Source organism: Cynara cardunculus (assembly GCF_001531365.2).
Source record: "Cynara cardunculus var. scolymus isolate 2C chromosome LG 8, CcrdV1, whole genome shotgun sequence".
Lineage (NCBI taxonomy): Eukaryota > Viridiplantae > Streptophyta > Magnoliopsida > Asterales > Asteraceae > Cynara > Cynara cardunculus.
The window spans coordinates 17,921,284-17,936,258 of record NC_037535.1 but is presented as its reverse complement, the minus strand read 5'-3'; the positions used below and the strand labels follow the sequence as shown (position 1 = coordinate 17,936,258).

General features: G+C 35.4%; 1 protein-coding gene across 2 annotated transcripts; it reads right to left on the bottom strand.

Annotated features, from left to right (window-relative positions):
* Positions 1 to 5,158, bottom strand: LOC112517130 (potassium channel AKT2/3). 2 transcript variants are annotated; one of them, XM_025124469.1, is made up of 12 exons: positions 4,964 to 5,115; positions 4,418 to 4,753; positions 3,932 to 4,156; positions 3,685 to 3,840; positions 3,559 to 3,616; positions 3,135 to 3,452; positions 2,121 to 2,360; positions 1,568 to 1,888; positions 1,273 to 1,467; positions 1,097 to 1,172; positions 318 to 902; positions 1 to 213 (listed from the first exon to the last, which is right to left on the bottom strand). In XM_025124469.1, exons 2-12 carry the CDS (start codon positions 4,666 to 4,668, stop codon positions 95 to 97), a joined length of 2,544 nt encoding a protein of 847 aa, XP_024980237.1. In that variant the 5' UTR covers positions 4,669 to 4,753; positions 4,964 to 5,115; the 3' UTR covers positions 1 to 94. The 2 variants fall into 2 exon arrangements, with proteins under 2 accessions (XP_024980237.1, XP_024980236.1); XM_025124468.1 differs by having other exon boundaries at positions 4,418 to 5,158.
* Positions 5,159 to 14,975: the final 9,817 nt, after the last annotated feature.

Sequence of the window (14,975 nt, the reverse complement as noted above, 5' to 3'; positions counted from 1 at the left end):
ATGGAATACGAAATTATTATCTATAGATCTGATTTATGCTCATTGGTATTACACCTTTGATCAATGGTTTATTGATTGGTTCTTGTACAAACCATCAAGGTATTTCTCCTATAAAAAGCTTGTCATTATCTCTAATCACTTCAATGGTGTCAATTTCTGCTCCATCTTCATCTGTAACTACTGAATTTGTAGCATCAAATCCAAATTTTTCACCTTCAAAAGAAAAACCCATAAAACAAGCTTTAATTATCATTAAAAAAAGCCCAAATTTTGAAGAAAATGTACAAGTATTCATGCACTAAGTACAAGCAATGTACCTGCAATGATCTTGAGCTCCATCAGTGAACTTGGCAGCTTAATAAGTTTCCCAGCATCTGTACAACTAATCTTCCTCCTTACCATAGGAAGCCCTTTGTATATACTAACTCTACCAACAAATTGTCCTTGTGATTTTCCCAAAATACCCCTCTCTACCTTCTCCTCCCTTATCCGGCCACCAGAAGAGGCGGCCTTCGTCACCAGATCTTGATCCGGCACCGTGATCTGGTGTCCAACTTCTCTTTTTGCAACATAATCCTTCAAATTCTCTGCTGGGATCTTGTTCTTGATTGTGTGATCGTTCACATCGGCCCCGTTAAGCACGAGTAGCTTCACCATTTCTATGTTGTTTTCCGACACTGCGATTTGGATAGCCGTTGATCCATGGTGGTCCTTTGAATCTACGAGCAGGCCATGTTTTAAGAGGCCTTTCATGACCGATAGATCGTTTCTCTTTGCAGCAGCGCACAAGAGCTCACCGGCTGTAAAGGGGTCCGAAATGGAAGCCCAGTGGTATAGAATTCGAAATATTGAATGGTGGTTTGATGCTATGGCATCCCATAATGCAGTATTACCATCCATATCTACCATACATATGTCATAAATATATGTCAGTTGATCATTTTGAAGCCAAAAATTGAAAGAATTTGTGAGAATATGTGAAACCCATTAGATTACTCTCCAAAAAACCTTATATATTGAGGAGAAATGGTTCAAGTCTAGTCGATGTGGGACTCCAACAAAATTAATGATAGTAACCCCAAACAACCATATATACCTCTAAGATGTATGTTGCATGCATGCTTTAGAAGAACCAAAACACATTCTTCATGCCCTTTTGATGCTGCAATGTGCTGATGCAAACAAAATCAACAAATCACATCGCAAACTTTTCTTGGTTGTAAATGAGATCGATTTTGTAATGATCAAGATATGGAAAGATGAGTGGAATACCAAAGGGGTTCTTCCTTTTGAGTCGCTGATATCGGGATCAAGTCTTGCCTTTAGAAGTTCATCTAGAAAAGCAGCATTGCCGGTGCCGGCAACAGTGAGCAAGTTCATTGACATGTTCGGATCTCCATCGACACCCTCTTCACCGCCCTCCAACAACAAGTCCCCCAAGTCCAGATCTTTAAGCTTCTTGTTATGCTGCAGAGTTGCAGTCAATGCTTCAAGACACTTGCATAATAAGCATAAGGCCATGTTTGACAAGAACAGGTCCACTTCAACCAGACTAAATTAACCAAACCTGAAGAAAGTTCTTGAGGATGGACACATTGTCGGGCTGTTTTGTCTGCATGGCTTCAATGAGAGCGGTGGTTTTGAGCCGCAAGAGCTGGCTTAGGATCTTGGTTCGGTAGGTGAAAGACTGTGGCCTGCAGCAAAGTGCACCAACTTCTCCAAACATGTCACCTGATCGTAGAACACCCAAGACTTGTTCTTTCTCCATCGGATCACATTCTATGATTTCTACTTCACCCGATACGATTATATACACATCATCAGGTGCCTCATTTTGAATTATAACATCTTCTCTTGGCGGTATGTATTCGGCTTTCATATCCGCAACCTGTTTTCCAAAACAACAACAAAAGAACCGATTAGGTTTACAGTTTAGCTTTTAAGATCAAAAGGACTTATTTTAGATTCAGAAATCTTACAAACCCATCAAAATTTTGACAAAATTCTTCAAAACAACTAAAATTTACATCAAGTTTTAAGAACAAGAAGACCTTGGGCTTGTGGGCATTTCAAGATCTGTGTGAGCTTTGGATTTGAAAATTCAAAGTATAGGATCATACCAGAAGCAAGAGAATTTCTCTGGATACACCATTGAACAGATAAACTCTCTCGAGCGTTGGCATGAATAAATGCTGTCTAATGCTTTTGCATATGGTTTTCGGGAGCTGCTCGATTAATTGTTGTTGATTCAAGCTCTCGGCCTTGAATCTTAAGCACATGTATGCCAGAATTTGCTCTTTAAGCCTAGTTGGCAACCGGTTCCGCACCACAAAACTCGATGCTGCTTCAATGCTGTTTCTCTATAATGCAGCAAAAGTAGGATCTTTGAGTTCTGTAACAGTTTGACTCTTTGGTCAAACCAACATGGATTTCAACTTCAAGATTCAATTGAAATTTAGATCATCGGTACAAAATCAGTAACCATTTGAGCTTCCCAAAAGATAGAGTCTCCAATTTGTGCAAAATCCACGTAAATTTTTTGACTTTGATTGCATTGGTTTGACTCTTTGGTCAAACCAACATAGATTTCAACTTCAAGATTCGATTGAACTTTAGATTGTCGGTACAAAATCAGTAACCATTTGAGCTTACCAGAAGAAAGAGAGTCCAAAGAAGAAATGGTATCTGATTTGTACAAACTCCATGTAAAAATTTGACTATGATTGCATTGCTTTGACTTTCTGGTCAAACCAACATAGATTTCAACTTCAAGATTCAATTGAACTTCAAGCTATTGATAACAAATCAGCAACCATTTGACATTCAAAACAGATAAAGGATCATACGAAGAAGCATGGAATGTAATTAGTACAAAATCCATGCAAATTTGACTTTGAGTTTGACATTTTGGTCAAACCAGCATAGATTTCAACTTCAAAATTCCACTGAACTTCAGATTAGCCGTAAAACAATTAGTACCCATTTGAATCTTAGAACAGATAGAGGGTCAAAAGAAGAAGCGTGGAATGTAATTCTTGTAAATCCATGTAAATTTGAGTTTGAAATTGTATCGGTTTGACTTCGAGAGTCAAAGTACTAGAGTTGAAACTCTAAACAAGAAAACTAGAGCTTACGAATTCCATGGTGCGACGAGTGCCTTCGACTACTAAATTGGTCATGTTGCCGATAATGTAGGCGGTAAGGCTAAGATTGAAAAGCATGTAGAAGATGATAAACACCATCTCCGCCGCGTTCTCGGCGTGGAGATCACCATAGCCGACGGTGGTCATGGTGGTTATAGACCAATATATGGCGGATATGTACAGAATGTAAATATCCGCCTCCCTGAAATTCGGGTTCATTGACCCGATCCATGTCCTTCCATCATGTGGATACAACACTGCTAGCAAGTAGTAGATGCAACCAGCACAATGCACCAAAAATAGCGTCACCTATCACACACCCATCACAAATTTCAACTTAAAACCACAAATCAAACACAAAATGTTTGTAACTCGAAAACATTTTCATGTTGGATTTCACAATTTATTGACTTACACAAAGAAGCCTCGCACATCTGACCCAGAAATAGTTGAATCGTATGTCCTTCTCAAGCCTGCCATAACCATATGTAAGTTGAAGCATCTATAATATATATAAATTTACGATCGATCTGAATCTGACCTAGTGAAAAATTGCTTCACGCGGCGGAGACGCCAGAAACGGAGCAAACCCAATATGGAATACGGGAGACTCACGTGGTGGCCGGTAAACAAGTACGATATCAAGTCGAACGGCAACGTGGATGCCAAATCCATCAGAAACCATGTCGATATATACCTGAATTCCCCCCGAAAAGAACAATTCGAATCAATACGAAGTGGAATTGGGTAGAAAAAGTAATGGGATAGGAAGAATTTTGGGTAGATACCTGGTGGCGATGCTTTTAGAGTCACGAACAAGGAGATGAGTGGTAGGGTCAATGTAAGCAACGAAGAATGTCAAAATAATGTCGACGGCAAAGAAGAGATCGACGATAAAGTCAGCGATGAGGAGTTGCTTCCGTGATTGCGCAGAGGATTTGAGGAAGGCGACTTCAAAGGGGTATGTCCAAACTGAATATGCCACCATTGCCACCATTAATGTCTGCCAACACCTGCACTTATTTAGTATTAACTGAATTAAAAGATAGAAATATGTAAAAAAAAATTGTTTTATGACGTCATATTTCCAGGATATGAGAGCAACTTCTTTGGTTATTTGTAATCAAAAGTGCTACGGCTTTCATGAAATTTCAAAGATTTCTTTAAAACTCGTAATTAAAAGAGGGTAAGAAGATGAGTTAATCGAAATCAGTATACGAAGCAGTTTAAAACATACAGTATACCAATAAAGAAAAATAGAAACTAGTTGTTACCTGTATTTGGAGTCTGTAGGAGAGATGATCATGGTGGATTTGGAATGAATATGGTGTTGCGGATAATTTGATGAAGCACCCAACGGAGGGATTATGACCTTTGACAAGTTCCGTAAGTTCAAGGGTTCTTCATCCTCCCATCCCTTTTCTTTCCTCGTTTTCCTGTTCCGATCTTTGTTGTTTTCGGTACTCGATGCACTCCCATATAAGTTGTTGTATGCGGTCAGGAACATTGGTTGCTTTACTTCCATCTTTATATATAACAGGTAGAGAAAACTTTAGCCTCTTTGGAGGAGCACCATGTGCAATGCTATAGATTCAAACCCTTGAACGGAACTGCAGATTGGAAAACGTGAAAGATTAAGCCACAACTAGAAAGACGTATGAGAAAGGTTGCACCCTTTGTCTCATGGAATGTGTAGAGAGAAAGACAGAGAACCAACTTGGTGTTGCTCTCACGGATCATCTGTCTGTTTCTAGTTTGATATTACATGATCGGGCTAAAAAAAGAATAACATGCATAAAGTTATGTGATTCAGGCCTTACCATCTTTCCTTTTTGAAAGAACAGGTGATACTGATGATGGTGGTGGTGGTGGTGATGGTGATGGTGCTGACGGTGGTCCTTTGGATTATTCCAAAGTGAAGATGAGGAGGAAATGTGTTATGGAAGGACACACAAACCCTTAAATAGGATTGATTTTTTGTATTTTTGTGTGACAAGGTACAATATGAGTGGACATAATATAAATATGAAGTTACTTGATTATAACCCTGACCCCATTTCTTATCTTATAGTGTGGACTCACATACATGGTCCAACCATTGGTCCACCAAAACAAACAATTATTTGATGCTCTTTCAAATTTCACTTCACACCCTGTACTTTCGACTCGTTTCACTTTCAGTGCTTTAGTTCCTGCATTGTTACTATACATCTTGCATTTATGTAATGGTAGAGATTTGAACTATTTTTTGGATACAACTGACGTAACCGGTCAATGTTAGACATGACTAAACCAAACTAACCCAAACCAAACGAGCCCAATATGTCCAACCTGGAGGTAGGGTCAGACTTAAGATGTATGCAGATATGATATTTACCTTCAAGAGTATAGCAGTTGTTTACATGAAGACAACAAATTTAGACACGACTATTACCTTAGAAAAAGAAGAAGAAAAACAGTTGAAATTTATCAGTGTTGGTAGTTTTTGTACATTAGGGAGGATGCAAGCAAGTTTGGTGCATCTTATTATAGCTATGTTTTACTCTTGTTACACATAATCACCATATTTTCTAAAGATACGGTGGTCTAACCTAAAGATACGGTGGTCTAACAAGATTCAATCAAGAAACTTATATTCTTGGGTAATATTGAAGAGAATTTTCCAGTACAATTATAGAAAATCGCATCATCGGATCCTTCAATTACAATCTCGTAAAAAAATCTCATTCACTTGTCTATCGCTCCCAACACAAATTCCTATTTTTTTTTATTCGAATCGCACCGAAGCTTTTTAAACGAGGCCGAACACCAAATCTACCAAAATTCAAGTCAAAGAACATTGATGCATCGTTCAACGTATTCATGATTAAAAAGGAATAATACAATGAGATAAGATAATGACTCATGTTTTACCTTCCGTTCTTTTCCCTCTCTTTTTTTCTTCTGTTCTTGCAATAATTACAACCGAAACCTAAAAGTCGTTTCACAAGATTGTTTAGAAACCAAAGTTTTTCTTATACGTGTGGTATTTAACTTGAACTCGGTCAGATTTACTGATTTCGAGTATATCAATTGACATGACTCACAATAAAAATTGATAGCATCGAATAAATTAGACCCTTGTACTTTTTACTCTACAGAATATTACAGTATTTGATAATTACTGTTTTTGACAAGCTCTTAATGAGTTGAAACGTACAAGTCGGTTGTTCATGGGTCGATTTCAAGATGGGGTCGATTCTCCCGAATCATGTGGTCGATTATCCCCAAATCATGTGGCCATGTTTCAATGGCAGAAAAGTTAGGGACCATCCTTGCCAATAATCCTTGGTAGGAATTAAGTTATCAATTCTTATTTCCTTATTTTAATATATTTGAATTAATAATATCTCAAATATGATAAATTTAAAGGGAAATTGACTCAAAATCATTCCACAACCAAGTTAACCTCCTAACCATTTTTTTCCGGACTTTATTCAAAAGTCATTAAGTTCGCAATACCCAGGTCTGTAATTATTGCGGACCCACTAAACGACAAAAAAAATCAACGGTTTTGGGCCAGGTTTGTAACAATCGGCTCGTAACTATTACGGTATTCAACCCAAAGCCTATTTTCTTATGAATCGGTGCACTATCATAATGGCCGATTTGTAATTTCCTGGAAGTGTAATGCTACATACGCAATGGCACATCCGCAATTAGTGTAGATGTGCCACAAGCATGGGGTGGTTACCATAAACCCTAATACGTTGAATTGAATAAGAGATGACAAGTTCGTATAGTCCATAAATGGTCTCTTTTGTTTAAAAACCAGACGTTTTGGTTACTATTGCTCTTGATCGGCCACCTACCTCTCTCACATCTTTTAAACCTTTCTTATTTACTAATTAAAGGCCATGGTTTTTAGTATAAAAAATTATGGGGGACCATCAAACATCCAAGCATTCGATTTTTGAGAGTCACGCGCTTTGCTTCCACGAGTCGATTCACGCTCGTGTTTTGCCCAATTCACTTCATCACGCTTCTGTAATGGCTGAGGTTAGTTCTTGTCTTCATATTTATCTAAGTTTGAAACCCAAAGGCAGATCTGGAATATTCCATCCCTCTATAATCTATATGTTAATGTTGATATTTATCTAAGTTTGAAACCCTGCGGTGGAACACAAATGTAATCGGAACACCCTATTACGATTGCGGACTGGCCATATTATGATTGCAGACCTGCATATGATTACGGACATGGCTAACTTTACACATTTGGTCCCTACAGTTATAAATGGTTCACATTTGTTACCTATAATTAAATTATAAACACACTTTGGCTCTAAATGTTGATCATTAACAGATTTGGTGAATGGGAAATTAGAATTTATTGATTGTGTTTCTAAAGTTTGATAATTTACATATTTGGCCCTAAACTTACAAATTTTACACATTTGGTCCCTATAATTAGATTATAAACAAACTTCGGCTATAAATCTATAGCATTAACAGATTTGGTGCCTAGGAAATTAAAATGTATTGATTGTGTCCCTAAAGTTTGATAAATTACACATTTGGTCTCTAAACTTACAAAATTTACACATTTGATCTCTATAATTAGAGTATTTACAAACTTTGGCTCTAAATTTTGATAATTAATATTGCGCAGGGTGGTTTTTTATAACGCTTCATTGACATTGAAGTCAAAGATTATTATTATTCACGATATTAAGAAGAAGTTAAATAGGCAAAGGTTAGAGATTTTTACCTCTGCCTGTTTTAGATCATGGTTGGATTTAATGATAATTCGGCAAACCCGATGTTTGTTCATATATTTTTACAGACAGAGATGTTCCCAGAGAATGGACGGGATGATGAGATGTATTTTCAGGTCGACAAGTATATACTTCATTATGGTCAGAAGAAGATCTATCTTGTGACAGGACTTCGTTTTGAACCGATGTCGACCCTCCATAAGGTAGGGTCGACATTCATAGGATTTTTAGTTATGGAAAGTTGATGGTGCGCGACTTCATTCATGTTTTTGGCACCGTTAGGAATAACAAAGGTGAGGAGGACGATCTTGAGGACGTTGATGTTGTACGTGTTTATTTGATGATGATGGTTGAGATCTTTTTTCTAGGCCGTCGGGGCAATTTGCCTTGTTACGGATACCTTGATTAGGGCAATAGAGAATTTTCAGGTTTGAAGCCGTTTTCGTTAGGGATCTTTTATCTGGGAACCTGCAACTAGGCAAATGCATAGTGTTGTCCGAAGACAGGCTGATAAGAAATGTAAATTGACGATGATCGGGTTCTTATTTGCCTTTAAGGTTAGTTAAATTACTATTATTTAAATATTATACATTTTACATGTTTAACAATTTACTTAAATGTTTGACATTGTAATCCACATATATGGATTTTTGAGACATTTTCCGTCTGCACCATCTACTTTGTAAAAGACGACCATAGGCTCCCTAGGGCAATTCGTTGGGATAGGTCCCTTATCTTTATTTGGAGGCACGTACTTGACATCCTTGATATGTCAAGAGTATGCTTTTTAAATACTTACAAAAATGGGGTTCCTTGGCTTTTTCTGGTGGATGTGGTTCGCCCCTACCCGAGTGCGAATTTGTCTTGCGTTTTTGGTTTTTTTGCTTGATAGGAAGGGTCTCCCCCTCTATACAAAAGAAATACTTAAAAAGATTAATTAAGTTAACCGACAAAATCTAACATTATAAGTTTTGAATATATTAGGAAGAGCAGAGGCCACGCCTGGAGCAAAGCCTACTAAAGAGTTATTGGCATGGTATATAGATAGCCGCCACTATTTTTTTAAACATAACTAACCAATATCGAATGTGTAATGTTTAATGACACCATGACGCAGAGCAGCGGTTGATCAGAAAACATACTCCCACTCTTGATTAGTTTGCTGCCATGAACCCTCGGCCATTAATACGTAACCTAATTTTATTAGTTTCATAACTCATATTGAAAAAAAAACACAGAACAAAGAAAAGGAAGATACACGAGAGAAATATTTGATTGAAAAGACTTGTTTGTTTTTAATATCCATTGTTGGTCTTCTCATACAAAAATTTGACAGAATCGAATCGTTCCAATACAGTGATCTTCTTAATGATCTGTTGAAGTTTATATAATTCATAATGAGTGTGAAAAAATACAATGCACAACCGCAACCAAACATACATGAAAATGGGATTTTTGGCAAAAAAAAATGCGGACATGGCTTACGGACCTACCACTTGGTTGATTAAGATTTATTCAGAAGTTGCCACGTGGCGGGTCCGCAATAATTGCAGAGATGGCAGTATGGAGGTGGACACTTACGGATCTGACATTACGGATTCAAGGATAATGGGTTTTGAGCCGGATCCGTAATAATTACAGACATGTGGTTACAGACCTATGCTAAAAAACTCTAGGATTTTATCGTTTAGTGGACTCACAATAATTGTGGACCTGGGTATTGCGGACTTAGTGACTTTTGAGTAAAGTCTGAAGAGAAATGATTAGGAGGTCAATTTGGTTGTAGAAAGTGGAATATGAACATTTGGATCAATTTCTCTAAATTTAAATCCTTTTGTCCTTTTATAATCTATAAAAAAAAAAGTTGTACTTTAAAATTTTCATGAGCTTTTCTTACCATGTAGTAAAGAAGTTAAAATCACATTAAAATAAATTCTTTGTAAAAAAATAAATAAAATGCATATTTTTTACTGTATTGAAAAGATACTCAAGAGTCAAGATATCTATACTATTTTATAAACCAGATTTATCAAAAGTTTTAAAAACAATTTTTAATGCACAAAGTACTATACATTTATGCACAAAGTCTTAAACTTCTTAAAAACAACTCATAATGTATTAAGTACTACTACTTTACGCATTCAGTCTTAAAATCTCTTAATTTACAATTAAAATAACACATAGTACAAGTTACCAATGCACATTATTACATTTTCTTTTCATGTTTCCAAGATACTTTTGACATCTTTCACTCATATCTTCACCCTCTCATACCTCTATGTCTTCTCCTCATCCCCCTCAAATTGATATTCACCACGAGTTATTAAATCTTTCACTCAATTGCTCTAGAACTCTCGATCTCGCTCTCGATATCTTGATTTTTTGCTCTTGGTGTAAATCGAACACATTCATGAAGTCATTTAAATATGTTGGATTTTAAACTGTCATACAAATTTGAAATCGATAGACTGTAATTGGAACCATAACTCTTATTTATTCAAATTGTATTAATATGTAAAGACCAAGTATAACTTATATCACATTTAAATCTTCTCTAATAAAACCAGTGAAACTTCAAAATCGTTAAAATTCACGGCTCCTACCGCATTGCACGGGTACACAACTAGTAATTCATAAAGCTAGGGATAGAAGGTGAATGCATTTGAACTTAAATAACTTCTTTATTATTTATTTTATAAGATAATTTCGAAACAGAATATAAAAACTGTAACATATATAATCTTATACAAGAAAAAAAAAATCTTAATATAAAATAATGGTATTACAATTATGCCATACGAATACTTCCGATGAGCATCTCCAAATTAAATGCACACGTGTTAAACGTCTAGTGGATTTTGGTCCATCCATTTTTCTCATGAAATTTGCAACTAAATAACACCATCCACTTAGGTTTAATATATATATATATATATATATATATATATATATGGAAGAGTTCAAACAAGAAGATCTGTGATTTACGAAAATACGAAAACAATCTCTAAGTTAAGTATTGTGTTTAAAATCACATTTTATGAGAAGTTCAAGGATTTTCAAATATAAATTAATATTAAAAAGTTTTCATAAATACTAAAGACGTGAAAGGGTAAAACTGGAGTGATATTCATTTGTAACATCCTGATTTTTGTCCCAGTTGAATAAGGTGTTGAACCGAGTGATCCAGTATACAAAAGCTAATTATGGAGTTTGACTATAATGGCATGAGATATTGACATCTGTCACATTAGAACTGATGGTACTAAGAGTATGTTTGTCTCGACTATTGTGTCATGTGGTTGTAACATTTGTCACAGTAGCACCCATGGTACTGAGAGTATGGCCATCTCGACTATTGTGTCATGTGGTTGTGACACCTGTTACGGTAGCACCAACGATACCGAGTGTTTGGTGGTACCGACTATTGTGCCATGCAATAGTGACACTAGCATAGTATAACAATCGGATCTCTGGTAAGGTGAAATCCCAAGTCCTACATGCGTTTTACCCTTAGAATAGTTTAATTAAGTATTTTTAAGTTGGATTATATTAGGTATCATCTTTTAGGCGAGAAACAGGCTCAAACGGGTGAAAAGTAGGAAAAACTATTGGTACGGGCATGGGATAGTGCCTGTCGATAATACCATTGGGCACACTAGCATGTCAAGTCGGCAAGGGAGAAAGGAGCCTCGATATAGTCCGGGAGATTGTGCCCGACGATAGCGACATGGACACAATCGCCTGTCACTATCACGGGTGACCTGCAGTGCATAAAATCGGGATTTTGTTCATTTGGCCATAACTTCTTCACTTCTACTCCAATTTGGGGTGATTCAATGATTCGTAATTTGAAGCTCTTCAAGATGGAAATAATGAGGATTGGAGTTTCCTCAAAGACATAAGGTCCCTGTAAGTCAGAAAGGTAAGCTTTTGGGGTTTTTGCACCATATTTAGTGTTTGGTTCATGAATCTAATTTGGGGTTGCTTGGTGTATGTTGGGTTTGTTTATGACCTAGATGAAGGTTCTAGTGATGGATTTTGTAGATCTAAAGTCTCCACCAAAGGAAGCTCAAGATTGGGGTAAAACCTAGGTTTAATCTAAATCTAGCAAGGTGAGTTCAAGTTGTTTTGTGAAAACTATGTACATGCCAAAATGTGTATTTTGAAGTATTAATGTGTTTTACTTGATATTTATCAAATGTATTGAATATTTGACAAAATTGCATATTTGGTAAATTTGGGTTAGTAAATCTTGTGAAATACTTATATTTGAGTTTTTGAATATTTTGATAAATAAATCTCAAGAATGTGTATCTTTGATGATTTCTGGTACTAATGCAAATTATTTGATATTAATGCATTTTGGTGTATTTGGTTTTATAAACCATTTTAGAAAATGCATGTTATTGTGTTAAGAGACATTTTGGTGGTAACAGGATATGTTTTCATTTGGAAAATGGTTTGTCTCAACCAATGATGAGTTTTTGAGTTAATCGTGCTTTTAAAGCATGTATTTTGCATAAACATTGGTTAAATATGTTTCATTCCTTTTGATGACTTCTATTTTATAGTCGATGGAGTTGTTGAGTATTTGACTCGGTTTTGGCTAAAATTAGCCTTGTGGACATTTGTCCAATTTAATTTGCTTTATGTTGGGATTTCGAAGTGATATGCGGTTATGACATATTTATTTGAAATTACATGTTTTGAGTGTGTTAGTCATTTAATTGGAATCATGTAACTTAGAATGTAATGCAATGGATCCATAGGCATAGAAGTCTGTTTGTTGTTTTTTAAATGGTATCATAATCCCTATTTTGAGATTGGTACCTAAATAAGCCATAGACATGGAGTTGTTGAGCTTGGTATCCATGTGAGAAATAAACACAAAGTGGTTGAGCTTGGCGCCTAAACAAACGACAAACCTAGTGTGGTTGAACTTGGGGACTATATGAGCAATAGACATAGAGTTGTTGAGCTTGTTAACTCATTAAACTATAGACCTAGAGTGGTTGAACTTAATGAATAAACATAGATATGTGGCCTAATTTTGTGTTTATATTGAATGAGTGTTGGGTTTTGAATTTATATTGAACGAGTATTCTGACAAAATTATTGGTAAAAATATTTGAGGCTCACAACTGTTCTCTCATTTTCGCAAACAGAGGGTTTCTCGTTTGAACTCCGGCCTATATAAACGAGAACCCCTCTGTTTTGCGAAAATATGAGAACAGTTGTGGGCCTCAAACCTTGTAACCAATAATTTAAGTTATAAATAATAAAAATAAATCAATAAGGGTAGCAATGTAATTATGGTTATTTTATATAATTTTTATGTTATTTTTAATTTTATAGTTACAGTATCACATGTGATTGACTGTAGTAAAAATTTGTCTTTGATATTTATGGTGAATACATATGTTTTGGCAAGAACATACCATCATCATCATCATCATGGTGGAAAACACATGTTTGTATGGTCCAATTAATCCAAGCACACCACAAAAATTCTATTCCTATGTATATCAAATCAATGTGACATATAAACATCATACAAATGTACAAGTCCAAAAAGCATATAAAAACCTTTTTATGTTATCATCTATTTCTCCGGTCTTTAAAAAGAATCTTTTCATGATACTATAAAAATTAAAAAGGATGTTGGTCCGAAAACTTTCAACTTAAAAGATAGACCCGAAAATATATTTCTGAACATGAACTTATTTATGAAAATAACGTAAAAGAAAGCAACTCTAAGATGGATTTAGAAAAAGTCTCTTTTGTCTCATACTGTCTCACCTTGTTCCAGTTCTTGTCCATGTATCATGTCGCGTCAAACGTGGGACTGTGAGTTCTTGTTCTGTTCCATGTTGCGCCAAACATGGGGTAATGAGTTTTGTTCCGTCATATCCTGTCTCGTCTCATGTACAAAACACAACCTCATGGAATAAAGAGTAAGTTACATGTTTGGTCCCTGCAAAAAGTCACATTGTACGTTTTAAAATGAAATAATTATGGAAAAGGGTTTCGTAGTTACATTTTTCTCGGTCTTTGTACAATGGCGGGTTTATAAATTTTTATGATTAGGAACACATTTAGGGTGATCAAAAAAATTCTGAAACCAAATAACTCATCCGAAACAAGACGGTTTTGGGTTATTTGGTTTTTGGCTTAAATGATTTAATTAATCGAATAAGTATAACTTATAAACCGATATATTATACTGGTACGTATATATTTCACTATTTCGGTTGAGCTGAAAGCAAATAAACACATTACTTATTAATAAAAAAAATGCTACTGATTCATAATGAACCAAATTACTAGAGGAACAAACCACTGAACCAACTTTTAATAAAACAACATATTGGCACTTGACAATAAACCAACTTGTAACAAACCTAACGAAAAGATAGAGTAGGATTCCAGTGACAATGGAAGTTATAGTGAGAAGCGTAAGAAAATATCTTCATCTTTGTATTAATCATAATTGAATGTCAAGACTAATGAGGTGCACCAAGATGCACTAGATCAATTCCCTCATAAAGCGCAGTTTATGGGTGGACATGAGATTAAAAATGATCAAGAATTCAAATCTCTTCTTATGCTTATCACCATAACTTCCCTTCTCACATGATCCTTCGCCATGAAAGATAAGCTAGAATACTTAATAGTTAACAAATATATAAGTTAAAGTTAGTAATAAGTAGCAGTAAATCAAAGGGTAAGCGGCCAATAAGTTATATTCAGTTTGAAAGAAACCAGAAATAAAAGACAAACCAACCTAAATCAAAATAATAAATACAAGAACTCTAATGAAATAACAATTAAAAAAATAGAAAATTAATAGTTAACAAATAACATACAACAATAGCTTTAGATCTATAAAATAAATTGTAAAATAAATGTTGAAAAAACAAAAACAAAATACCGAGTGATCAAATCAATAACACTGTAGCAAATAAAATATGAGAAACAAGATGACTTTCAATAGGTTGAGATTTGGGAGTTGAATTGTTGGGGGCATATTAGTAATTTTAGGTAAAAATGTTTTTAAATTTACAGGTCATGCATC

Coding starts and splice junctions, on each gene's coding strand:
- LOC112517130 (XM_025124468.1), bottom strand. CDS start 4,668: ATGGAAGTAAAGCAACCAATGTTCCTGACCGCATACAACAACTTATAT. Junction 1,889..2,120: donor GAGAAATTCTCTTGCTTCTG/GTATGATCCTAT, acceptor TTTGGAAAACAG/GTTGCGGATATGAAAGCCGA. Junction 903..1,096: donor ATGCAACATACATCTTAGAG/GTATATATGGTT, acceptor TATGTATGGTAG/ATATGGATGGTAATACTGCA.